The following is a 25564-nucleotide window of genomic DNA, read 5'->3' as shown; positions in this document are numbered from 1 at the left end:
GAAATTTTTGGAAGAAAGTTGCATAACTTCATGTTGCATGATCATGAGCATACCAAATCAATTTCAAACCTTGCATGGGATGTTTTTAAGTGGGTTTTGGGCCAGAACATGCACTGTTCACGTGCATGAGGGTGCATGGAGTGAAAACTTCATTTTTTGCACTTACACTTCAAAGTGATTAACCTCATTTGCATTTTGCCTAAACATTTCCTAAACATGATTAGCATGGAGTATAAAGGCTTAAACCCTAACTGTTTTCACATTAGCACATTTCAGATTTAGAATCACCAAATTTCTCAAAATTTTCCTCTCAAATTTTTTCCAAAATTCTTCAAACCTAAGCATTTTCTATTGATCAGTTCATCATCCTGAAGCATAATTGAGTAGAATTGGACAAGAATTCAAGAGGAATCGTGGCATATTGAGTTAGAATAGAAGCGTGAAGCATCCATGGCAGTTGAGATTTAAGATGGTTTTGTGCATCGTTGAGCTTCCATTTCATCATCATTCATCTCATAAGCATCATAGGAGAAGATTTGAAGCGTGGCAAGGCTTGGAAGCACGTGGTTTCAATTCTGTTCATCAAGAGGTTGGTTTTTTGACCTCTTTAATTCTCAAATTCATTATGCTAGTTGTATAGATCATTGAATGGTGATGAATCTGAGCTTTAAATCGAGTGAAATGATGCTATATACACAAAGTTACATGCGATTAAAGTTTTGATGTTGATTTTGATTCTCTTCGATCCGTGTTTATCTTGTTGTTTTTGCATGAATTGTTGTTTGATTCTTGTTGTATGTGGCATGGCGAGTTGATTGATGTAGAAATTATTGATTTCTGGACATGTTGGTGAAATCTGGAAATTTCCAAATGAAGATCTTCATGATCTTCATTGTGCATGCATGATGTTCTTCGTTTTCCAGATTGCTTAGGATTTTCCTGCGGATTTAGTTAGGAAACGCATGTGTTTTGCTACGGATTTAGCTACGAGTTCATGAGGATTAGCTACGAAAATTCAAATCCATGCATAGCGCGCGTTTAGGGTTTGAATGCTGAAACATAGTCGTTTTGGCTGTTAGCGCGCGTTTGGATTCAAATGTGCACACGGTTCGAATCCGGTTGAATGCATTTTCCAATTGCCTTGTATTTTCTCTATTCCCTCATTTTCATGCCTTGGCTCCAAAAATCATCTTTCAAATTTTTCTCAAACTTCCAAAATTCACCATAAATTGAAAATTAATCCAATTGACCTCCAATTTTTTGCATTGTGATCCTCATTCTATCTACTTTTTTATGGTTATTGAATTGCAAGTTGTGCCTGATAAAAAATTTGATTTGCCCTAGGGAGATTGCACATGTATGTATGTTTGACATTCCCTTGTTCATTTGATCATAAAATGCTCAAGATTGATCCAATGCTTCTGAAATTTTGCATGCTATTTCTAGACATGTTGAGTGATGTTTTGGCTTTGGTTTGAGATTTTTACCATGATCCATCTCTGTTTTATGATTATGCTAAGTTGGTGTGACAATTTGTGTCACACATGTGATTGGTTGACTTATGCTATGTGATTACCATGCCTAATGATGTCCAGTGCCCCTGATTTTTTGTATGATGACCATGTTGTATGTCCTGTTTACTCATGAATTTTCCAAGATTTTTTGAGCCATTTTTGATTTGATGTGCATTTGTTTCTTCTGATGTCTCAATGTGATCACCATTTGCATACCTTGCCATGTTTTGTTCATGAAATGAATATGACTAATGATTTTAATATGGGACCTTTTGAGGTTTGTTCTTGATTGAATGAAGATGATTCATGTTAAATTTCATGTTCTGTTTTGGATTTTTGATCCTCCTTTGACCCTAGGATTTGACCTAGTGGTTTGGGCTCACTGTTTGGATTGTGGATTTCAGGTTCAAAGGCACATTGCCATGAATGGAGTGGCTCATTCATTTGAGTTTGACTAATTGGTTGATGATTGGCTAACCTTGTGTTGTTTTGTAGGTTGATGTTAGCTCATTTGAGTTTGCCTTGTGGCTTGCACATTGTGAACATTGTCTATCTGTTTGATATTAACTGTTGTTGGTTTGTCTGTACAGTTGAACTGATTAGTTTAGATTTTTCACAGGTACCTAAGTTGCTTTGAGTTCTTTTGAACTTGCTTTGCTTTGCTTGGTTGCTTAACCACTTAGGTATAATCCCTCTTCTTCATGTAGTCTGGAAGACCTGTCCTGTTATGTGGGCAGGCACCTGTCTGAAGCCCTCCTTAAGAGGCAATGCTTGTGTTTGTTTATCTTTGTGCCAAGCAGGAAAAGTCCTCTTATGAGGCAATTGGCAGATAAAAGAGATGTGTAGTCCATCTCCTGCTATTCAATTGTGTCATTCACCCTGCTCACACCATTGTGTTGATGCATTGTGGATAATAACCCAAGATCTTTGTTGTGTCAGTCATATGTGGAGAAGAGTTCCTACATTCTGAACTCCCACACTTTCATTTGTCTGAAGCTCTCCCAGGCCAGGGATAAGAGCTGTGAGGCCTTATCCTCATTTCCCATTTCATCTGCTTCACCCTAACTCTCAATGTTAGGGTTAAGAGCTAACCACACCCCATTCCAGTTGGCTTGTGTTTCACAGTCTAACCTTGTATGAGCCCAATTGTTTGCATATAGTGTGTGTGCTTGCTTTTTGTGCTTGTATGACTTTGCCTGTGCTGTTTAGGATAGCTTGCTCCATGTGCAAGTTAGATAGAAACCTTAACATAGGGATCGTATGCATGACAACTTCTAGGCTCAAGTCGTAGTCCCCCTAGTAGTTTGTATCTCCCTTTGTATCTGGTTAGGTTAGCAGTTCTTTCCCTGTGTAGGGGAACTACGTCGCCCTGATCCTCATACCAGATGAGGTACGTAGGCAGGAGATGAGCCGATCTCTCCGGGCGCCTTTTTCTTTTGCAACCCCTTTGTGTGTGTTTGGAGTCTGACGTAAGTCCAGCAATTGGCAGTTGGTTTCCTGTGTGTGTTTGTTGATTCGGAGTCTGACGTAAGTCCAGCGATTGGCAGTCGGTTTCCTGTTTGGGTGTTTTGTTTGGCGTGCGTTAGACGAGCTACGAGTGCTCTGATTCTTCTCTGGTTAAGAGAAGATACGTATGCATAGGGTGCGACATCCTAGCGAGCACGTTTCCCCTTGTCCCGAACTACGTTGACTCTGATGTCTGTGCCTGACATACTACGTAGGCCCAGGATGCGATATCCTGCCGAGTTAGTTTCTCTGGTCTTTCCGTGTCTCCTTCCAGTGTGTGTGCAGTTTGTGAGCAGTTTCTAGCAACCTTTCTTCTATTCTTTCTGAGTGTGGATCTCGTCGAGTACGACGGATGCGTAGGGGTGCTAATACCTTCCCTTCGCATAACCGACTCCCGATCCCATCCATCTCTGGTCGCGATACCATGTCTTTTCCAGGTTTACTTCGAGCGTTTCCTTTCCCTCCTTTGGGATAAATAACGCACGGTGGCGGCTCTGTTGTTTTGTTTTCCCGCCGGTTTTTTGCGTAATGCGACAGCTGGCGACTCTGCTGGGGACATGAGAAGTTGACCTCTTGCTGGTCCATCTTCCCTAAGCGAGTCACTCCTAGCGCTCTCTAGGATAGGGTTTGGTTGCTTTTGCTGTTTCATTTATTGCATTCATTTATGTTTGCATTTATGTTTGCATTCATCATATTTTCATCTGTGCTGGCTGGTTGTCTGTTTCTCTGTTGGGGGTGGGAGTCACATGAGGTAAAAGGCCCAATACCCAGGCTATGAGTGAACTTTAGGACACCTAGGATTAGAGTGATTCATGGGAAGCGGGTGGTATTGCACCACTTAGCGGAACATGGTATCACGAGCAGTTCAGATCCTGATGGGATATTATCGGTACATACTTCGGGTATGTGCATGATGATATTCTATGAAAGGGTTGTTTATCCTGCGTTTCTCTTAACCTTACCCTGGCCTAGATTACACCCGTGAGTGGGGAGGGAATGATCATTATTACAGGTACCGTTGGTGACTTGTTGGTGACTCTTTGGTTCTGTTGGTGACTTGGTTCAGACGACTTTGGGTCTCAGATGATTTTTGGGTCTCAGATGATTTGTGGTTCCGAATTCAAGCCGAAGCTTTGATCCTATGCTCCGAGATACACAGCCAGCCAGTCGTGTTTGCATCATGTGCATCATAGCATGTTTATTTTCAAAAAAAAAAATAATGCAATAAAAAAAATCAAAAAGAAAAAAAGAAAAAAAGAAAAAAGCTAATATCCTCATGCATATCATTTCTCAGGTTCAGTCAGGAGTCTATTCACTGTGAGAGATGGCATCCGTTCCCGAGTTGAAGCGGAAGACTTGCACCTACAGTTTTCACCGTGAGCCTTTGACGTCTTTGATAGAGTTGAGTAACCTTATGATCGGCGGTAATCAGAAGGTGTTTGTTGATCAGTATGGGGATTTGTTGACACTATTGAGGATGGTGGTAGATCCAGTGCCGTTGCAGACTCTTCTACAATTCTATGACCCCGAGCTCCGATGTTTCACTTTCCAGGATTATCAGTTAGCGCCCACTCTTGAAGAGTACTCCATTCTGCTGAATGTCCCGATCCAGTATCAGGTGCCTTTCTTAGACGTGCCAAAGGAGGTTGATTTCAGAGTTGTTGCCCGAGCTCTTGATCTGAGTGTCAAATAAGTGAGTGACAATTGGAAGTCGAGCGGTGATGTGGCAGGGTTGCCTTTGAAGTACTTGCTGAGGATAACTAGAGAAGAAGCAAAGAAGGGAAATTGGGAAGCTTTTCATGCTCAGTTGCCCATCATGATTTATGGGATTGTCTTGTTCCCGAGTATGCCTAACTTTGTGGACTTTGTTGCAGTCACTATCTTCCTTGGAGGAAACCCGGTTCCTACTTTGTTAGCTGACACTTACTATGCTATTCACAACAGGCATGGTAAGGGTGGAGCTATCAGATGCTGTCTCCCATTACTGCTCAGATGGTTCTTGTCTCTCTTGCCAGTCAGTGGACCTTTTGTGGATGCTCAGGGCACCCATAAGTGGACTCAGAGGATTATGTCTCTTACATCTTATGATATCAGATGGCAGTCTTACCGGATGGATGTGCGTAATGTCATCATGAGTTGTGGAGAGTTTCGTAATGTGCCACTTGTAGGGACTAAGGGTTGCATCAATTACAATCCGGTTCTTTCTCTTCGCCAGTTGGGGTTTGTGATGAATTGAAGACCACTTGATGCTGAGATAGCTGAAAGTGTGTATTTTGAGAAGCGGAGTGACCCTGCTAGTTTGGAGCGAGTAGGAAGAGTTTGGAAGGCCATTGGTGTCAAGGATGGAGTTGTCTTGGGGAAGAAGTTTGTTGTTGCTATGCCTGACTACACTGATTGGGTCAAGAGTAGAGTTGAGACTTTGTTGTTACCCTATAATAGGATGGAGTCATTGCAAGAGCAACCACCTTTGATCCTTGCTGAGAATGTGCCTGTTGAGCAGTACAAGCAAGCCCTGATGGAGAATCGTCGGTTGAAAGAGAAGGAACAAGACACCCAGATGGAGCTTTACAAAGCTAAAGCTGATAAGTTGAACTTGGCTCATCAACTCAAAGGCATGCAGGGTGAAGATGCTAGCAGATTGAAGAGCAAGAAGAGGTCCTATGAGGAGATGGAGGCACTGTTGAATGCAGAACACCGGGAGTGCTTGAGGTTGCAGAGAACTGAAGCCAGTTATCAGAAGAAGATAAGAGACTTGGAGAAGCAACTCAGAGACAAAGACATCCAACTGAAGAAAGAGATTGACTTGACACGTGCATCAGAGAGCCAGCTTGGAGGAGAAGTTGTGGAGCTCAGAAGACAACTGAAAGAGAAGATCACTCCTCTGCCAGAATGTTCAGAATGTGACCTGTTGATAGACCAGTGTCAATACCTGAAGACTCTCATTCCTGGAAGCCATTTGTCTTAGCTCGTATCTCTGTTGTTTATGTTGAGAATCACCTCCAGGCTTGTTGGATGGGATTCATTGTTGTACTCTGATCATTTAGGATCTTTGCTCGAATTATGTTGTATGATCCTTGTTGCTCATGTCTATAGATGAGATTGTTGATGTTTCACCTTGTGCTAAGTTATCCTGTGTATGCTGTTGCTTTGTTGTTCGTATTGCGGGTTGCCATTTCTTGAAAGATGAATCAGGCTCTTGAATGCCTGAGAAATGAACATATCATGTGCATCATACGCATCATAAGCATCATACACATATCATTTTGCATTACAGGTGTTCTTGATCGAGACTTCTCACTCTGGTTCCTGTCTTAGGCAGGATAGCTAATCAACGTCCGCACCGCTACGCAACCAGATTGAATCAACAGAGGAACATGGACCAGGTTCAAGCAGAGTTGGCTGAGATGAGGGCTAACATGGCCCAATTCATGACAATGATGCAAGGGGTCGTTCAAGGGCAGGAGGAGCTGCGTGCCTTAACCCAGAGACAAGAAGCTGTACTCCCACCTCCTAGTCGTGCTTCGCCAGTGGGTGTACCCGCGAATGATGGTGCTGCTGTTGTTGCTCCCGTCAATGATTATGCCGTGGGAGATGAATTGAGGGGTATTCGGATTAATTGACATCCTCTTGCTGCAGAGACTGTTAATGCCAGAGCTACCCGGGCTCCAGTTCGCCATCCTACTCCGTTGGTTGACAGGCAGGAAGACATGTTCACATTGCTTAGTGAAGATGATGAAGTTGTGGGAAGAACTGACGAAAGGGATAGGAAGGTGGATGCCCTAGCTGAGAAGATCAGAGCCATGGAGTGTCAGAACTCTTTGGGTTTTGATGTTACCAACATGGGGCTGGTAGAAGGATTGAGAATTCCCTACAAGTTCAAAGCACCCTCATTTGACAAATACAACGGTACTTCTTGTCCTCGCACCCATGTGCAGGCGTACTATCGAAAGATTTCTGCTTATACAGACGATGAGAAAATGTGGATGTATTTCTTCCAGGATAGCTTGTCTGGGGCTTCCTTGGATTGGTACATGGAGTTGAAAAGAGAATCCATCCGAAGTTGGAGAGATCTGGGTGAGGCCTTCTTGAGGCAATATAAACATAATATGGACATGGCGCCGAGCCGGACTCAGTTGCAGAGTCTTTGTCAGAAATCTGGTGAAAGTTTTAAGGAGTACGCCCAGCGGTGGCGTGAATTAGCTGCACGGGTGCAACCCCCTATGCTGGAAAGGGAATTGACCGATATGTTTATCGGTACTTTACAAGGCGTGTTCATGGACCGGATGGGAAGCTGCCCATTCGGTAGTTTTTCTGATGTTGTAATTTGTGGGGAGAGGACAGAGAGTCTGATCAAAGCCGGAAAGATTCAGGATGCTGGTTCCTCATCTTCAAAGAAACCATTTGCTGGGGCACCTCGTGTAACACCCCAATTAAAATAAGATAATTATTTAATTTAAATTAATATTTTATTTATTAATTTAATTGAATAATTGGAAGTTTGGATTATTATCATTATTTTGGAATAATAATTATTGGGTTATTATTTTATTGGAATAAAATAAGTTGGAATAACAAAAGTCCCATTTGTGGTAAAAAGGGTTTTCACGTGAAAAGGAACAGAGAAGCGGCTGAAAGTGGAAAAAGGCAAAGAGGCAGAGCAAGAGAAGAGGAAAAGCTTGAAGCTAACGGAAGTGCCGGATTAACTCAGGTAAGGGGGGTTTATCATCGAATAACGGGTATTATGGGATGATATGTACTGGGTAGTGAGAAACTATTGTTTTACCTCTGATTTGATTGATGCATGCTGAAATTGGTAGAATATTGGATGAACGGAATTGGGATTAAAATTGATGAAATTCGTAGGAATTAGAGGTAGAAACGTTAGAAAATTTTGGAATCGAAAGTGTATCATTCGTGTTAGATGAGATGAATGAATTATGTGTGAAATTTGGACTGTGGAAGGTTGGATTGGGTAGATCTCGTAGCAGAGAAAGCCATTGCAGATCTGAGAGTTCTGGTCTCTGGTCATACGCGTATGGCACTAGGCAATACGCGTATGAGATGGCTGGTACGCGTATGGCACTAGGCAATACGCGTATGGATGAGGAAGATGAAATTTTGAACGTGAAATGGTCTCTGGTGGTACGCGTATGGGGAAGTGATACGCGTAGCATACGCGTATGAGACAGGTGATACGCGTATGGGTTGGGCGAGGAAATGCGCAATACGCGTATGAGAGTAGGCATTACGCGTATGGATTTGGTCAGGCGTGGGCAATACGCGTATGGGCATAGGCAATACGCGTATGGGCAGAATTGTGTATTTTCTGTGCTGTTGTTGTGCAGTTTTGGTTGTTTAGACTGAGTGTTGTAATTCAGCTGATGTATGACATATTAGGGATCATTTCCCGTGGCTTTGAGTAGTATAGGTATTAGTAGAGTGTACTAATACTGTGGTTGTTGTTTGGCATGATCTGATATGCTTATGTGATAAAATATTGAGGATGTCTGATGATATGCATATTGTTGTGAATGTATATATTATGCATGGCATAGCCTTTGGGGCTGTAGCTAATTCCCATGGTGAGGAATTAGTGAGTGAATCATTGTGGATTTGTTGTTGATGTTTGCATGCTAGATGATTAGTGTGCATAGTCTAGCCTTCGGGGCTGTAGCTAATTCCCATGGTGAGGAATTGGTGAGTGAGTCATTAGATCTCAAATGAGTGGGACTAGTGAGCTTAGTAGCCGTATCTGGAGTTGATCGGTGAGCTTGAACTGTATGTTCAAGGATAGTCGGTACCGCATGTGTGGAGTCTCATTTCATAATGAATGTATGGCATATAATATGAATGGATGTATTCCAGTATTATATGTGTGTTATGTGTTGTGTTGTTGATGTTGAGTATGGTTGAGATTATACATATGCTATATGTTACTGTTGAATATGATGTTGGAACGGATATTGCCGTTGCTGAGTGCGTAGTCTGATTAGGGTGAATTGATGTGTTAATTACTTAGCATTACATGTTGTTCTATAATGCTTATTATATTGATTGAGGAACTCACCCTTACATCTATTTTTCAGGTAACGAGCAATGAGTTGAGTAGAAGCTAGTGCTATGGAGTCTAGTGTCGTCCTTAGTGGGTCATGCTCTGGTAGATGTAACATCGGGAGGGGATGTTTGAATATGTTTTAATACAGTTGTTGATCAACTTTACATGCAATGTAGTACATGCTTTGAATGTCGATGTTTTGTATCCGCTGCGAATTATGCAAAAGAGTCTTATTTTGATTAAATAAATGAGCATGACAGGATATTTTGATAAATGTTGTGAAATGATTGTGTGACACCCTTCGGGGCATAATTACTCTGATTGATATGTTATTATTTTAATTAAATATTTTGGGGTATTTAGAAGGGTGTTACACCTCGCAGGAGGGAGGGTGAGACGAATGTTGTGCAACACAGAAGAAGTGTGAATAGATGGCAATACCGCCAGGTTGCTGCTGTAACCATTCCAGCACCTCAACCACGTCAACAACAACAACAGAGAGTTCAACAACCGCCACAACAACAACAACAACAACAACAACGTCCGTATCAGCCTAGACAGAGGATGCCTGATCGTCGTTTCGACCCGTTGCCAATGACCTATGCCGAATTGCTGCCCGAACTGCTCCGTCGAAAAACCGAATTGAGCTGGGTTGAAACAGGTTGGTGGGTCATCAGACCCAAACCTCGGTTTCAAATCGACTTAGATGGATGAGTTCTATTAATTTAAATAGACATGCGGGTATCCAAATCAACCCAAATAAATATTAAATTTTTATTTTATCAAAGTGTTGGTGTGGTAGAATATTAAAATTTTATTTTTGTATAACCTCTCAAGTAGATTTTAAATATTACATTTGCTTCCATTTTTATTAAATTTGAATGAGTATATAGATTTTGAATTTTCATAATATGATTTAGACTTATTTATTAAATAACTAATTTAATTTGTAACTATAACGAAATGTGCAATTGAATTGAAGAGTGATTTTTTTCTAATAAAGTAAAATGTATACGAATACTATAATATCACTTTTAAATATTGCCCAATTTTAATGTTTGACATACTTTTTACATTGAAATTTTGGAATTTAATGTAAGAACAAATTAGATTTTGCCAAGACCAAACAATTCTATTGGGTCTGAAAATGAATAAGCCTGATAATCCGAATAAATCGGTCGAAATAACCTGTAACCAGTGGTAACACAACCCGTCAAAACCGATTTGAGAAATGGGCAGAAATTGGCCTAATCTGCTCATCTGTGGTTTGGGGCTGGTGAGACTTTTGGGCCCGTACCCGAGCAACCTAGCCCGTTGTCCACTTCTAGTAACAACAAAGGTTGCAAGTATATTACCGTAAATAATGTGCAATATCTTGTCATATGTCTTATCTTCTAAAGACAAGCTTCACCTAGTTTGGAGTACAGACAAACTGAACACCCGACCCCCAATTGTACTCGTGGATCCACTCCAAGTCGACGAAGTATGTAATGTAAACAACATCGACATATGTTTCACTTTTGTCCATAAATATTGTTGTGTCAACCAAGTACATGAAGTATGACCTAAATGCATATTGTCTATGGAATAAAACCTGTTCATCATCAGCTTCGACCTCTACTGCCGAAACCTGGTGGTATTTGTATAGTTCCTCCAGGTATGAAAATCGCGCATGAATGCCTCTTGTTGTATCAAGCTCCTCTTGGGCCTCACCTAGGTCACCTCCCAAATAATTTACCATCAATTCGAGTGCCTAAGATTTATTGATTCGAGAATGTTTTAGTAATCTTCCCCTAATCGAAAGATATAGAAGGCATGAGAAATTATCAAGGGTGATGGATGTATCACCTTGAGGGATGTGGAAAGACGATGTTTACTTGTGCCAACTCTCCACAAAAGCCGCCAACATGCCATGGCTAATGATCTTTTAACTAGTGGTGCCTACACCTACCAGCCCAGAGTAATGAACTACATCATGAAACCATGTGTCTACATTATGTTCCAACTTCAAAATCTTCCTGGCATGGTTTTCATATTTTTTTGTTTCACGCTCCTGTAAAAATAAATATCTCAACTCCAGTTGCAACTCAATTAGTATGAAATAGATGTAACTTAAAAGTAAATAAATACCTCTCTCCTTCCCACACATGCCTATAATCATGTTATACATATATAGCAAGTAAGGAGGTGTCATAAGGGCCTCTTGGAGAACTATCAGGAATGGGAGCAACAACAACAACATGTTCCTCTTGTTGGGCTCTAGGGGGCTTCATAAGTCGGAGGGTCAGCAGCAGACGCGTGTCCTTTGAAGGTCGAAGTTTGAGACATGTTACCTTGTAAAGTCCGAGACACACGACCATGTGAAGTCGATTCTTCCGCGTCAAACTAACTAGCACTAACTCAGTGCCTCAAGTACACTTCCCCCTCCATACAAAGAAACACATATTGGGATACACGATCGTGCCTCAAACTGTCGTGGATTTCAATCATTGTTCCTATAATACAAACCAAGAAATCATATCAAAATTAAGGCAAGTAAAATTCGGAGACGCATCTCTGTAACACAGGAAAAGAAAATTATAGAGATGCATCTCCGTAAAAGTGGGCGATTGCAGAAAATCCCATATGATTCCCTAAACACCAACAAATGTGAATGCCTGTCTATACAAGCTGTCTATTTTGAATGTAACTACAAACTAATGCATTTTAAACAACTATTTTTTCCCAATACGTGTATCACAACTAAAAAATAGAAAGGAAATGAGAAAATTACTAATTGAGAGTTGTTGTGCAAAAGTTTGAATGGAGTGAATGGAATGTCTTGGAATTGATTGCAATGATGTAGAAGTAGCATTGAAACTTAAAAAATAGGATTGTTGATTCTTTCTCACGAGCTTTCAAGTTTTTTTTGAAAGTTAGAAAATGAAGAAGGAATGAGGAAGATTCTGGCGCAAGGTATATCAATTAAAACATGTTCGAAGATACATCTCCGTAAAACTTATCGAGCGTAAAACACTGAGTTTTGAAATAAGGGTCAGAACAGATATGCACCCCGGTTTCACCCTAATATGGATACACAAATGCATCTCCGAACATATTTTTGGGTAACTGGGGTGGCTCACTCATGAAAGCGTTAGGGGTGTCTAGTATGGGTGCGTCCGGAGATGCATCTTTGAAATCGAGAGACTTTTATAACTTTTCACTGTGGTGAATTAAAACCCCACAAGGTGGATAAAGTAATTCCAAGAAATTAGGAAGTTTTTTTCATTTATTATGGGCTAAAACACGTCCAAATTGCGTACCAATCCAAAATCACTGTGCAACAATAATGACCAAATCGCGCAGTAGTCCTAACAAATCACCCAACAATTTTTCCAACAAGTTTGGCTTTTTCTGCTTTCCAAAATTCTTATTTTTATCTTCTTTTGACAACTTTAGTCTTAGTCTCAAATATTTCTAAATACTACTAAAAATACTAGAAACTTTTGATAAAATTTTATGATGACGGAATGTCATCTCAATCCTAAACTTTAACGGTTGCTTTTTCTCAAGGAATATGTTTGCAAAAAGAAAAAAATAATAGTAAAATAACATTCATAACCAACCAATTATCACCACACGATTCTGGCTCAGATGTCATTTTTGTTCTTATCTTCTATTCAGACAAGTCCAAACAATTCTTCCAACTTGTAAATATACTAAACTTGTCTCTCTTTTCTCACTTTTTTTCCCTCGAGTGAAATAATATTGTAATCGCTAATCAACACATAATATTTATTTTACCATAAGTTTGAAAAATTTATAAACAGACAATCAAAGTCAACATTTTGAATACACAGATTTGAGGTATTTCAGAGTTATCACATACTTATGTCAAGGTGAATTTTTTTGTTGGGATATTAGGATTGAAATTTGGAGTTAAATACCTACTATTTTTCCTTATTTTTCTTATTTCACAATCATCCATAACATAATGCAAATATCAATTTAAGAGTACTAAAGAATAACTTATTCTTGTTTTTTTTTTAAAATAATTTTTTAACTACTTTGTTTTTAATCATGTTCTCTAGTACCCCAATCCCAAACCTAATATGTTGTTAGTTCCATGAACAATTTCAAACTTAATCATTTGCATTAACAAGGAAACATAAAATTTCTACCTAACTCCAAAAGGGTAGAAATGTTAATCTTTCAAGTCAATATTATTATAAAATGGATACTTCAACCTGTTCACACATTTGAGGATGATAAGGAGTTGACACTTTATGTTTCACATTGTATTTTTTCAACACGCTTTCAAGATACTTGTTGCAAAAGTACGAGAAAGGTTATACATGTTTGCGAAGAAATAAGATGAAGCTAAGAAATAAGCATTCAAGATGAAATTTCTCAATTTGAAAGCACATGCCTCATGCTTTCCCTTGTGTTATTCTATTTTTTATTTTAAATTAATAATAATTATTTTTGATCGCATGACTCTCTATTTATAGTTTATGTAAAGAGAATTTTTTCCTCGCAAAATATGGCTAGCATGGAGACCTTAACTTCCCCCTAATTGTGTCCCATCTCAGTACAGGTGGGTGTAAAAACCGTCTTGTTTCTCCTAACGAGTTGTATAATTTGTCCCGCAGATTTAAATTTACCGTTCTGTTAGTTGGGTCACATGGGTGTGTCAGAGTTGTCTAGATTCGCCTCGCGGGCATAGTTCTCTTCATTGTTAAATTTCTTCAAGCTCATTCTCTAAGGTGACTAAAACCTCCTTGATTTGCCTCACTAAAATTGCCTCGTAAGTATTTGCTTGCCTTGTATTAAAGACCCAAGATATTTAAACTGTGTGGCATGAGGGATGATATGATCTCCAACTTTTAACTCTAGGTTATAAACACTTCTTATTTTGTTGAACTTACATTTGATATACTCAGTCTCAGTTGTGCTTATGCAAAAAACATGCGTTTATAATGTCGTCTCCAAGTCTCAAACGTCTCATTTAAATCATCCTTTGATTCTCCAAGTAGGACTATATCATCTCAAACAACAATGATGTGGATAAATACTCGTAAGCATAAAACAATTATAAGTTAAGTAAATGTTTAATTTGTCACTAAAGTTGTATATAATGTTTGCATCAATACGAATAGCACGTCAAAAAATGACACAACACTATGATATAATATAAGAAGTGTATGCGTGTTGCAGTATCCTTTCGATGATGAAACATGAAATCACTTTGATCAGATAGATCCTAATTTAAATGTTGAACCACAAAATGTGAGACTTTGTTTATACTATGATGATTTTAAATCGTATATCCAAGTGTTGTTTCCCCATATTCGTATCCCTCGTTTGTTAATATATTTTGTTTTTTCAATTTTAAGGCACTTGTAATTGTTTTTATATTATTTAATCATTATATATTTTTCAATTGAGTGATTAAGTTGAAAAAAATAAATTGAGTGGATAATGATAATAAAGTATACAAATTAAAAATAAAAGGAGAATTTTAGAAATTAATAAATTAAAATTAAATTAGATAATTCGCTAAGTGTTAGGAAACAATAATTAGATATGGTTAATTGATTAATGAGTAAGCAATAATTGATAATAGTAGTAATGAATTAATGAGTAAATGATAATTAGTGAATGGATAGTTAAGTATAATAATTAATAAAGATAATTTTTAGTGTTTTTTACGGCACAACACATAGAATACTAGTAGTTGCTTCTATATGTGTTAAGAAAACAATATATGTGAGAACTGATGCCAAAAATATGCTGCATCTTGAAGAGTTTTTTATTTTAAGTTTATCATGTTTCAATAATAAAAACAGATAAATTTGAGTAAAAACAGAGCATCTAATGATCCCAAATAAATGAAGAGAAAAAAATGATGAAGTATATCAGGTAAACAACATCGACATATGTTGCACTTTTGTCCACAAACGTTGTCGAGCCAACCAAGTACATGAAGTATGACGTCAATACATATTCTCTATGGAATAAAACTTGCTCGTCATCAGCTTCAGCCTCCACTACCGTAACCAGGTGGTATTTGTACAGTTCCGTCAGGTATGAAAATCGGGCATGAGCACCTCTCGTGACATCAAACTCCTTTTGGGCCTCACCTAGGTTAGCTCCCAAATAGTTTACCATCAATTCGAGGGCCTAAGATTTGTTTATTCGAGGATGTTTGGTAATCTTCCCATAATCGGAAGATGCAGAAGGCATGAGAAATTATCAAGGGTGATGGACATATCACGATGAGGGATGTGGAAAGACGACATCTCCTTGTGCCAACTCTCATAAAAGCCGTTAACATGTCATGGCTAATGGTCTTGTGTCTAGTGGCACCTAAACCTACCAGCCCAGAGTAATGAACTACATCATGAAACCATGTGTCTACATTATGTTCCAGGTTCAAAATCTTCATGGCATGGTTTACATTTTTTTTTGTTTCGCACCCATATCTTAGTTTAAACATTGAACCACAAAAATGTGAGACTTCGATTATGCTATGATAATTTTACATCGTATATCTAAGTGTTATCTTGTCACATTCTTGTCACCCGTTTGTTGCTATTTTTTGTTTATCCGACTTTAAGATATATGCAATTATTTTTATATATTTTTTAAATGAGTGATGTTGAAAAAAAAGAGAATGGATAATCATATACAAATTAAAAATAAAAGGAGAATTTTAGAAATCAATTAGGTAAAAAAATAGATAATTCACTTAGTGTTAGAAAAATCTATAAATGAAGAGTATGAAATTGATTATTTAAAGAAAAATTGATTAATAAGATATAATTAATTGATTAATGAGTAAAGAATAATATGGTTAATGGATAGTAGTAATGAATTATTGAGTAAAGAGTAATTAATAATTAGTGAATGAGTAATTAATAAAGATGATAGTAATGCATTAACTTTTTGTTCCAATTATACCCTTTGGTCACTTTTACCAAACCTTTCAATTTCTTTCTACTTTAATTATCTCTCTATCCTACCATTCATCTTCCATTATTTACTATTCACTACCTTCATTCAATATCTTCTACAAATCATTCACCCCATGTGATATACTTTCTCTTTGAGCCGAATACACTATTTCTTTGAGCCCCATATATACCATGGACAAACAATCAGTGTTCACTTTCTGAACCAATATCCCTTTATTTTTGGCTTGATGCCCGTTTACCCCTTATTTGTGCTTCATGTCAGGGTACCCCATTTTGTTTTTGGCTTGATGTCAGTTTTCTCGTTGGTTCATACATACCCATCCTATGGGTTTAAACCACATTATTATTTGGTTCAAACCATACTTCAATCACTCTTCTTTCATCTTCCACCTTTAGTTCCATGAGCTACGGAGCTCTGAATTTCTTATTGCACTATAATGATATGTAGGCATGAACGCCCTAATCCTCACCGAGCACTTTATCTGTTCCATTATTTTTCCTTTATCCTTTCGCGAATAATCTTTAGATATCACACTCATCCGAGCATAGAACAATCAAAATATTCATGTTGAGTATAATAGATATGAGGGGTGCTAATACCTTCCCCTTGCATAACTGACTTCCTTACCCTTTTTCTCTTTTTTCGGATTTTATCGATGTTTTCCCTTTCATTCAGAAATAAATAAAGTTTGATGACAACTCTGTTGTATCTTTGAGCGTGCGACGCACTCAAGTATACATGAAAAGTATACAAATTAAAAATTGAGTGGATAATCATATACAAATTAAAAATAAAAAGGAGAATTTTAGAAATCAATTAGCTAAAAAAATTAGATAATTCACTAAATGTTAGAAAAATCTATAAATGAAGAGTATGAAATTGATTATTTAAAGAAAAATTGATTAATAAGATATAATTAATTGATTAATGAGTAAAGAATAATCTGGTTAGTGGATAGTAGTAATGAATTATTGAGTAATTAGTGAATGAGTAATTATATATAGGAATAATTAATAAAGATGATAGTAATGCATTAGTTAGTATTTTTTACAGCACATATAATACTAGTTGAAGAATTTTGTTGACTCTGGTGTGTAGAATTAATGATGATACACATATAATTAATTACTACTAATTAAGTGAAGTTGAGGCAACATAACAACTACTAAGCGGAAGGAGAAGTAAGTGTGTTATGTTTGTTTACTTACTTTTAGTTCCACATCGACTGTTTAGTTTCATTTTGTTATGTTTATATAATACAGCTACTCACCCTTACTTCGTCCCTTCGGGGACATCCGATAAAATTGGAACGATACAGAGAAGATTAGCATGGCCCCTGCGCAAGGATGACACGCACAAATCGAGAAATGGTCCAAATTTTTTTTGACTTTTTTTTTCAATCTTCTCCGTTAGGGTTTCGTTTTCCACTGTTATTTTGCGTTTAGGTTTTGTTCGTTTTGTCTTTGATTTTGCGTTTAGGGTTTTGTTTTCCTTTCAATGCAGGTACGTGGTGTTCATCATACGAGAAATGGTCCAAATTTTTTTTGACTTTTTTTTTCAATCTTCTCCGTTAGGGTTTCGTTTTCCACTGTTATTTTGCGTTTAGGTTTTGTTCGTTTTGTCTTTGATTTTGCGTTTAGGGTTTTGTTTTCCTTTCAATGCAGGTACGTGGTGTTCATCATACTTGAACCAAGTAAATTCTTGTTCTGATTTTGGTTATTATGCATCGTTTCATATTTCACTCTTCTGTTTAATCAAAATTATTGTTATGCATCGTTTCATATTTCAATCTTCTGTTTAATCAAATGGTTCACCATGTAGATAACATCATAGCTTTCAATTCAATTCTGTGTTAGCCAAAACATCAAATCCACCATATTCAATTCAATTCTCTGTTAGGCAAAGCATCAAATAATAGATTGCCAAATTGTGTTTCTATTTCATTCATTTAGACAATTTTCCCAATCAAAGGGAAAAGGAAAATATTTACAACATGCCTATATTCTACAAAAATGTCAATACTGATCTATGTTAGTCTCTTGCACTTGCAGATTTATACACCATTGATGCCTGAAGTAATATGCAAGAAAACATGTTCCGTGCAAGGAATTGTCAGACCACCCATTCGAGAAATGGTCCAAATTTTTTTTGACTTTTTTTTTCAATCTTCTCCGTTAGGGTTTCGTTTTCCACTGTTATTTTGCGTTTAGGTTTTGTTCGTTTTGTCTTTGATTTTGCGTTTAGGGTTTTGTTTTCCTTTCAATGCAGGTACGTGGTGTTCATCATACGAGAAATGGTCCAAATTTTTTTTGACTTTTTTTTTCAATCTTCTCCGTTAGGGTTTCGTTTTCCACTGTTATTTTGCGTTTAGGTTTTGTTCGTTTTGTCTTTGATTTTGCGTTTAGGGTTTTGTTTTCCTTTCAATGCAGGTACGTGGTGTTCATCATACTTGAACCAAGTAAATTCTTGTTCTGATTTTGGTTATTATGCATCGTTTCATATTTCACTCTTCTGTTTAATCAAAATTATTGTTATGCATCGTTTCATATTTCAATCTTCTGTTTAATCAAATGGTTCACCATGTAGATAACATCATAGCTTTCAATTCAATTCTGTGTTAGCCAAAACATCAAATCCACCATATTCAATTCAATTCTCTGTTAGGCAAAGCATCAAATAATAGATTGCCAAATTGTGTTTCTATTTCATTCATTTAGACAATTTTCCCAATCAAAGGGAAAAGGAAAATATTTACAACATGCCTATATTCTACAAAAATGTCAATACTGATCTATGTTAGTCTCTTGCACTTGCAGATTTATACACCATTGATGCCTGAAGTAATATGCAAGAAAACATGTTCCGTGCAAGGAATTGTCAGACCACCCATTCGATGATCATATCCGAATTCTTCCTCTGCTTCACTCAACAAGTTTTGAAATGAAGGTTGGTTCAAGTATGATGTGGGGATCACAAACCTCTTCATTTCCTCACCAACGTACACCGCAAGATACCCCTTTGGCACATTTGTCACTTTTGATGATGTTTGGCTATTGCTAAATGAAGCCCGTCTAATAGCTGCCGGTAAACGGAAACCCATTTCAAATGTTTTGAAGAACAACTCTCAAACTTTAAGGAGAAAAAAGGTATCTATCTTTTGATGCTTGAGTAAGTCAGTGATTTGTGATGGATTTGAAGCAAACTAGTGTATCTTTATAGTCTTCATTCAAGAGTTTCTTCAAATCCACTTTGTTGAGAAATTAATTATTGTTAAACAATGGGGTCCATGAGATGACAGATCCACATGGTGTTGTCTTTGAATGTCTCTTCCATCAAGTTCCATTAGAGTGCATACCTTCTCAACGAAAGGCTGGCAGATTTACCACTTGGAACTCAAATGGCTACTCATATTTTTGCAGACATGTCACATGTTCTCTTCATATCGATAACGCGGTTCAATGCCACCGATAATTTCCCTTGTTAGCGTGTATCATAATTGTTAGTTGGCTACAAATCATTAATATTAGGAGGCTACAGGGAACACATATAGAGGGCATGGTCGGTCATTACTCATGCTGACCAGAAGAGAAGATAGATATCAATTGAACAACACTTCAAAAGAGATAAGTATATGTTTGGACCCACAACAACTACCAGTAACAAAAATATGCTATTCTGAATATTCAATTTTAAGTCAACAGTCCTCTATATATTTGCAGTCTTTTGAATATGTCTAGCAGCAAATGCTCCGTCCAATGGTTTGTTTTCTGCATATAAGAATAACTAGCTAGTAGAACCTTAATTCATGAAACTCTGTTGTTGCTAAGACTGATTAACTAGTACGATAATGCCCACTGTTTTTTCTAACTCAAGTATCATAGCCATGAATAATAAGTGCCAAACTATCAGAGTTGTTGACTTTTGTATCAACTGATATGAGTTTCTAGCGTCTAGAATTTCCTATTGAGATGGGGTAATATTTGATACTTGAAATTAATGTTATACTACTATTCTTTTTGTAGATTATTCATAGACTTTTGATAATCTTTTGATTAGGAATATACCAAATGCAGGCAATTCATGATAATCTTTTGATTAGGAATATACATAATAATATACACTTTTATGAATGGTGCAGACTGCTTGGAGCTTATAGTAAAGGGTTGCCGCTGATTAAGCGCACAGGAAGACCTTGCAATTGTCGTTTCTACCATATTTGATAAACATCAAAGGAAAAATGCCAACATACACAGTTATTGGTGTGTTTCTTTATTCATTTTCATTTCACTTCTACTGACCTGCCCCCAATGTCCTATCACGTGCCAAACAAATTGATGATTGGATCTCATGGAAGTTGGAATAGTTGGAGGAACTTCCTTATTTATTGTAGCATAAATATTTCTCTTCCTAGATGAAGAAAGATCAAGACATGTAAACATGCTGTGAGCTCAGATACAAGATAGCTTATCAGCTATTAGAGTTTGGGTGAATGTTTTATTAGGTTAAAGAAATTTGCAGGAACATTCGAGCTAGATTTTGCTTACAGCGTGTAGTATCCTTGTGTCATCATTATATTATTAAACTAAGATAAATTAGAAGCAGATAGGAGCCCATTGAGTTTTTGAGTATATTGTGTCATTATCATTAGGAATAAATAATAACAAATAATCTCTTTCTGAATCTGTCATTCAGACGGACAATTCTAACCCGTTCCAAGGATAGGAAAAGGAAAAAAGAATTTCTATTCAAATCTAAATGATATGACTATTTTACAAAACTTCTATGCTAATCTATGTCAGTCCCCTTTAGTGTATAATTTATAGGCTATTGAACTGAGAAGTAATGTCCAAGAAAACATCTTCTCTGCAAGGAATTGTGAGGCCGCCCATTGGATGATCATATCCGAATTCTTCCTCTGCTTGACTCAACAGGTTTTGAAATAAAGGTTGGTTCAAGTATGAAATGGGGATGACAAACCGCTTCATTTCCTCTCCGACGTACACCGCAACATAGCCCTTGGGCACGTTTGATACCTTTGACGATGTTTTGATACTGCGATGTGAAGACCATCTAATAGCAGCAGGTAAAAGGAAACCCATTTCAAATGTTTTGAAGAAAAAAAGCTGAATTTCTTGATGTATGTATCTGAGTTTGATTGCTTGAGTGATTTGTGATGGTTGTGAAGGATGACGCTATATTTATAGTTTCAAAGAGTTTCAATGATGGGGTCCATTAGATGAGAGATCACATGGTGTTGTCTTAGATGCCTGTGTCAAGGGTAAATAAGTTCAATAAGAGTGCAAACCCCACCTTCTGAATGAAAGGCTAATTTTAAACCAACTGCTTGTACTCTGCCTACTAATTTCATTTCAGACATGCATCAGACATATATGGCCTGAAGAATTATGAGAAAAATATCAGTCACACACTATATGAGTTGTGCATATTGTTTTGTTCCCAAGATATCACATCACATGAAACTGTCTAGAGGTCTTTCTTAAGACTTGGCAGAGAGTTAAAGTTATGTCCCACATTACAAAGCTGTTTCAACTTTGAAAATGAAAGTGCTATGCACAGGTAAGAAAACCATTGCAATGGCATTATTATTATTTTTCAGCGTGGTTTAAAATGTCTAAAATTTACTTCAACAATAAATTCTGATGGTTACATACCCTGGCATTTAGCAGACATAGACAGCAGTGTCTATGGTAATTTAGCTGACATAAACAGTCAATCAATAATAACCATTAGATGATTGAAAGTATTTGATTTTAATTGTTAAAGTATTTGAATGGTTGACGTTTGCTGATAGTGAAAAACTTATTACACCGACAATGCATAACAATTATTCTCAGAATAATTAGCTAGTAGGATACGGCCCGATATTTTTCAAACTCAAGTATCATAGCCATGAATAAACGTAGTAAGAGATAAAGATATCCAGTCATGAATAAAAGACCAATCACGATGAGTTTCTAGCTCTTACGAACTTTTAAATTTCCAATTGAGATTAGATTATTTGATACTTGAAATTCATGTTTTACATCCATTCTATTTGTAGATTATGGCAGGACCCGGAGAACTGGCAGTGGGAGTCTTTCCCCAAATGGGTTAAGAAGTGGTAAATCTGAACTCTGTTATATGATGGGATTAGCTTCTGTTTTAGAATCTAATTAATTGTGCGTCTATAATATTAATACATTCTCTGTTTAGTCATGCAATTCAGCCCCTGAAATGAATTATGTTGCTTGTTAAAAGTAAAAAAGTCTTCCCTAGAGTGATTATACAGTTGTTTTGCACCATCCTTGTAGCAAAAGTTAAAGAGAAATTGACCAAAATAATGAGTATAAATGGTAATATATTCTTTATACTCATCACAAGCTTTAAAAGATCTGGTTTGTGTAAGTTGATGATTGAGTCTCATGGAAGTTGGAATAGTTGAAGGAGCTTTTCTTTTTTTATTAAATTTATCACAGCTTAATTGCTCTGCCTAGATGAAGAAGCAGTTGATAGAAACTTAAGTCATGTAAGAAATTTGTAAGCTTAGATTCAAGGTAGCTTATCAACTATTAAGTTTGGCTTAATGTCTTATTAGCAAGGAATCGCCAGCTTTGTAGTTTATAATTTATAAAGAGAAGCATATAGGAGACCATTGAGTTGTTCAATATATTGTGTCATTATGATTAGAAAACTAGTAACAATAATCTCTTTCTGAATTTGTCGTTCAGATGGATAGTTCCAACCCATTCCAAAAGTAGGAAAAGGAAAAAATCTTTAAGTAAAAAATGATGACTATTGTACAAAATGTTTGGTAATCTATGTCAGTATCCTTCATTGTAGGATCTATTGGCCGTTGAAGCGAGAAGTAATATGCAAGAAAACATCTTCCGTGCAAGGAATTGTGAGGCCACCCATTGGATGATCATATCCGAACTCTTCCTCTGCTTGACTCAACAAATTTTGAAATGAAGATTGGTTCAAGTATGACATGGGGATAACAAACCGCTTCATTTGCTTTCCAACGTACACCGCAAGATAGCCCTTTGGCACATTCAACGCTTTTGAGGATGTCTGGCTACTGCTAAATGAAGCTCGTCTAATAGCTGCAGGTAAACGGAAACCCATTTTAAATCTTTTGAAGGACAAGCTGAATTTGTCAGATGTAAGAAAAATGTTTCGAAGTATGATTGCTTGAATTATTTGTGATTGTTGTGAAGAAGGACAACTACATTTATAGTTTCCAAGAGTTTCTTCAAATCCCTTTGGTAGAGAAAAATGATTGTTAAAATGATGGGGCCATGAGATAAGAGATGACATGGTATTGTCAAGGATGAATAAGAGTGCAAACCCCACTTTGTGAATGAAAGGTTCATGTTAAACTCAACACTTGTACAATTCTTACTCATTTCTTTTCAGACATGCATCAGACATGGCACATGATGTTCTCTTCACATTGATCACACAATCTTGATATCTTACCTGAAGAATTATGAGAAATATCAGTCATAAATTAAAACACTATTTAGTTCTTAGATGGTTCACAAGAGATCACATGATAGTGTCTAGAGGTCATTGAGAGAGTAATTAAATGTATGTCCCACATTATTATGATCATGTTTCAGACAGACTTGAAACATCTCTAATTTTCTTCAGCAACTAATTTTGATATGTTTAATATCCTTGCATTTTCTAAGAGTTTCCAAGAGTTTCTTCAAATCCCTTTGCTAGAGAAATGATTTTTTGTATGATGGGGCCCATGAGATGAGAGATCACATGGTGTTGTCTTAGATGCCTTTGTCAAAGATCAGTATTGATATATGACCTGTAGAATTATGAGAAAAATATCAGTCATACACTTACGGTTACACACTTTAAGTGATTTGGTCAGAGATTCAAGATTGGCATCTGCTGTTTCTTGATAAGGGGATACAAATGGGCCACACTGATTAAACTAGTTTAAGGTAAGGTGTCAACCACTCATCTGTATCATGAAAACCTAATTGATTAGATCTACATTTCCTACCAAATGCCTTATGACTTTTGATTATTTTCCGTGCAAAACGTATTAACATTTGTACTTGTATAATAATCAGGATGCAAGTCCACTTATCCAGATACAAAGAAGGAATTTAGCTCTCTTATAGTTCATGCAGCACGGCCAAGCTTTTGGTAACAACAACTGCTCTGCCAAGATTATTAGGTGAACTACACCTCGAAACCTTAACTTGTGCTGATAAAAGTTGTTCAATGATTTGTTTTATGCGTATAAGAATAAATATTTAATTTATATACACTGTCAGTGTAAAGATTGTTTTATAGTGTCAATCAATTCTAATTGTGAGATGATTAAAAATATTTGATTTTAATCTTTTCTATTTTCAAAGTCGGATATATTAGAGTGGTTGAGGTTTGTTGATAATGCAAAACTTTTTACACTGACAATGCATAACAATTAAACTCAAAATAATTAGCTAGGAGGATAAGGCCCAATGTTTTTTCAAACTGAAGTATTAGAGCCACGGATAAGCCTAGTAAGCGATAAGATATATAGTCACGAATAAAAGACCAATTGAGATAATTTTCTAGCTTTAAAGCTCTTTTGAATTTCCAGTTAAGAATAGATTATTTGATACTTGAAGTTCATGTTTTTCATCTAAAATGAATTGTACAGTTCTTTTACACCACCATCGTTGTAGCAAAAGTTAAAGAGAAATTGACCAAAATAATGAGTACAAATAGTAGTATATTCTTTATAATCATCACAAGCTTTAAAAGGTTGGGTTCGTTTCAGTTGATCATTGAGTCTAACAGGAGTTGGAATAGTTGAAGGAGCAAGGTCAGAGAAATTTGCAAGGAATGACTTCCAGTTTTGTAATTTATAATTTATAAATAGAAGCATATAGGAAACTATTGAATTGTTGAATATTGTCATTATGATTAGAAAACTAATAACAAACAATCTCTTTCTGAATTTGTCATTCAGATGGACAGTTCTAACCCATTCCAAAGGTAGGAAAGGGAAAAAATGTTTACAAGTAAAAATGATGACTATTGTACAAAATGTCTGCTAATCTATGTCAGTATCCTTTATTGTAAGATCTATAGCTCGTTCAAGCGAGAAGTAATATGCAAGAATACATCTTCTGTGCAAGGAATTGTGAGGCCACCCATTGGATGATCATATCCGAATTCTTCTTCTGCTTGACTCAACAAACTTTGAAATGAAGATTGGTTCAAGTATGACACGGGGATAACAAACCGCTTCATTTGCTCTCCAACATACACTGCAAGATAGCCTTTTGGCACATTCGACGCTTTTGAGGATGTTTGGCTACTGGTAGTAAAGGAAGCACGTCTAATAGCTGCAGGTAAATGGAAACCCATTTTAAATATTTTGAAGAACAAGCTGAATTTGTCAGTTGTAAGAAAAATGTTTCGAAGTATGATTGCTAGATTGATTTGTGATTGTTGTGAAGGAGTACACTATATTTATAGTTTCCAAGAGTTTCTTCAAATCTCTTTGCTGCATAAA

At 36.8% G+C, this 25564-nt stretch overlaps 2 protein-coding genes and 1 non-coding gene across 9 annotated transcripts in view; 2 read left to right on the top strand and 1 right to left on the bottom strand.

Annotated features, from left to right (window-relative positions):
• LOC127087326 (uncharacterized) overlaps window positions 1-20660 on the top strand; it is a 38464-nt gene extending 17804 nt beyond the window's left edge. For 2 of the 7 annotated variants that reach the window (XM_051028210.1, XM_051028212.1), the window contains 5 exons: window positions 17697-17725; window positions 18084-18167; window positions 18301-18328; window positions 18462-18490; window positions 18849-19067. In XM_051028210.1, the coding sequence (XP_050884167.1) occupies window positions 17697-17725; window positions 18084-18167; window positions 18301-18328; window positions 18462-18490; window positions 18849-18929 (251 nt within the window). In that variant the 3' untranslated portion in view covers window positions 18930-19067. Of the gene's footprint in view, window positions 1-17189; window positions 17403-17535; window positions 17564-17696; window positions 17726-18083; window positions 18168-18300; window positions 18329-18461; window positions 18491-18848; window positions 19179-20170 lie in introns of those variants that run through there. The other 5 variants (XM_051028209.1, XM_051028213.1, XR_007789846.1 and 2 more) reach the window with 4 other exon arrangements.
• On the top strand, window positions 17312-17414 carry LOC127090054 (U6 spliceosomal RNA). The gene has a single exon (XR_007791589.1). It is a non-coding gene; the product is annotated as a U6 spliceosomal RNA (small nuclear RNA).
• Window positions 18713-21348, bottom strand: LOC127087328 (auxin-induced protein 15A). The gene has a single exon (XM_051028216.1). It carries the CDS (start codon window positions 21129-21131, stop codon window positions 20850-20852), a length of 282 nt encoding a protein of 93 aa, XP_050884173.1. The 5' UTR covers window positions 21132-21348; the 3' UTR covers window positions 18713-20849.
• Window positions 21349-25564: the final 4216 nt, after the last annotated feature.

Source organism: Lathyrus oleraceus, chromosome 5, assembly GCF_024323335.1.
Source record: "Lathyrus oleraceus cultivar Zhongwan6 chromosome 5, CAAS_Psat_ZW6_1.0, whole genome shotgun sequence".
NCBI lineage: Eukaryota > Viridiplantae > Streptophyta > Magnoliopsida > Fabales > Fabaceae > Lathyrus > Lathyrus oleraceus.
Note: the sequence above shows the minus strand (reverse complement) of the source record. Positions and strands in the feature narration are given on the sequence as shown.

Excerpts from the sequence above, each read along its gene's own strand:
- LOC127087328 (XM_051028216.1), bottom strand. The coding sequence starts at position 21,131 with ATGGGTTTCCTTTTACCTGCTGCTATTAGATGGTCTTCACATCGCAGT.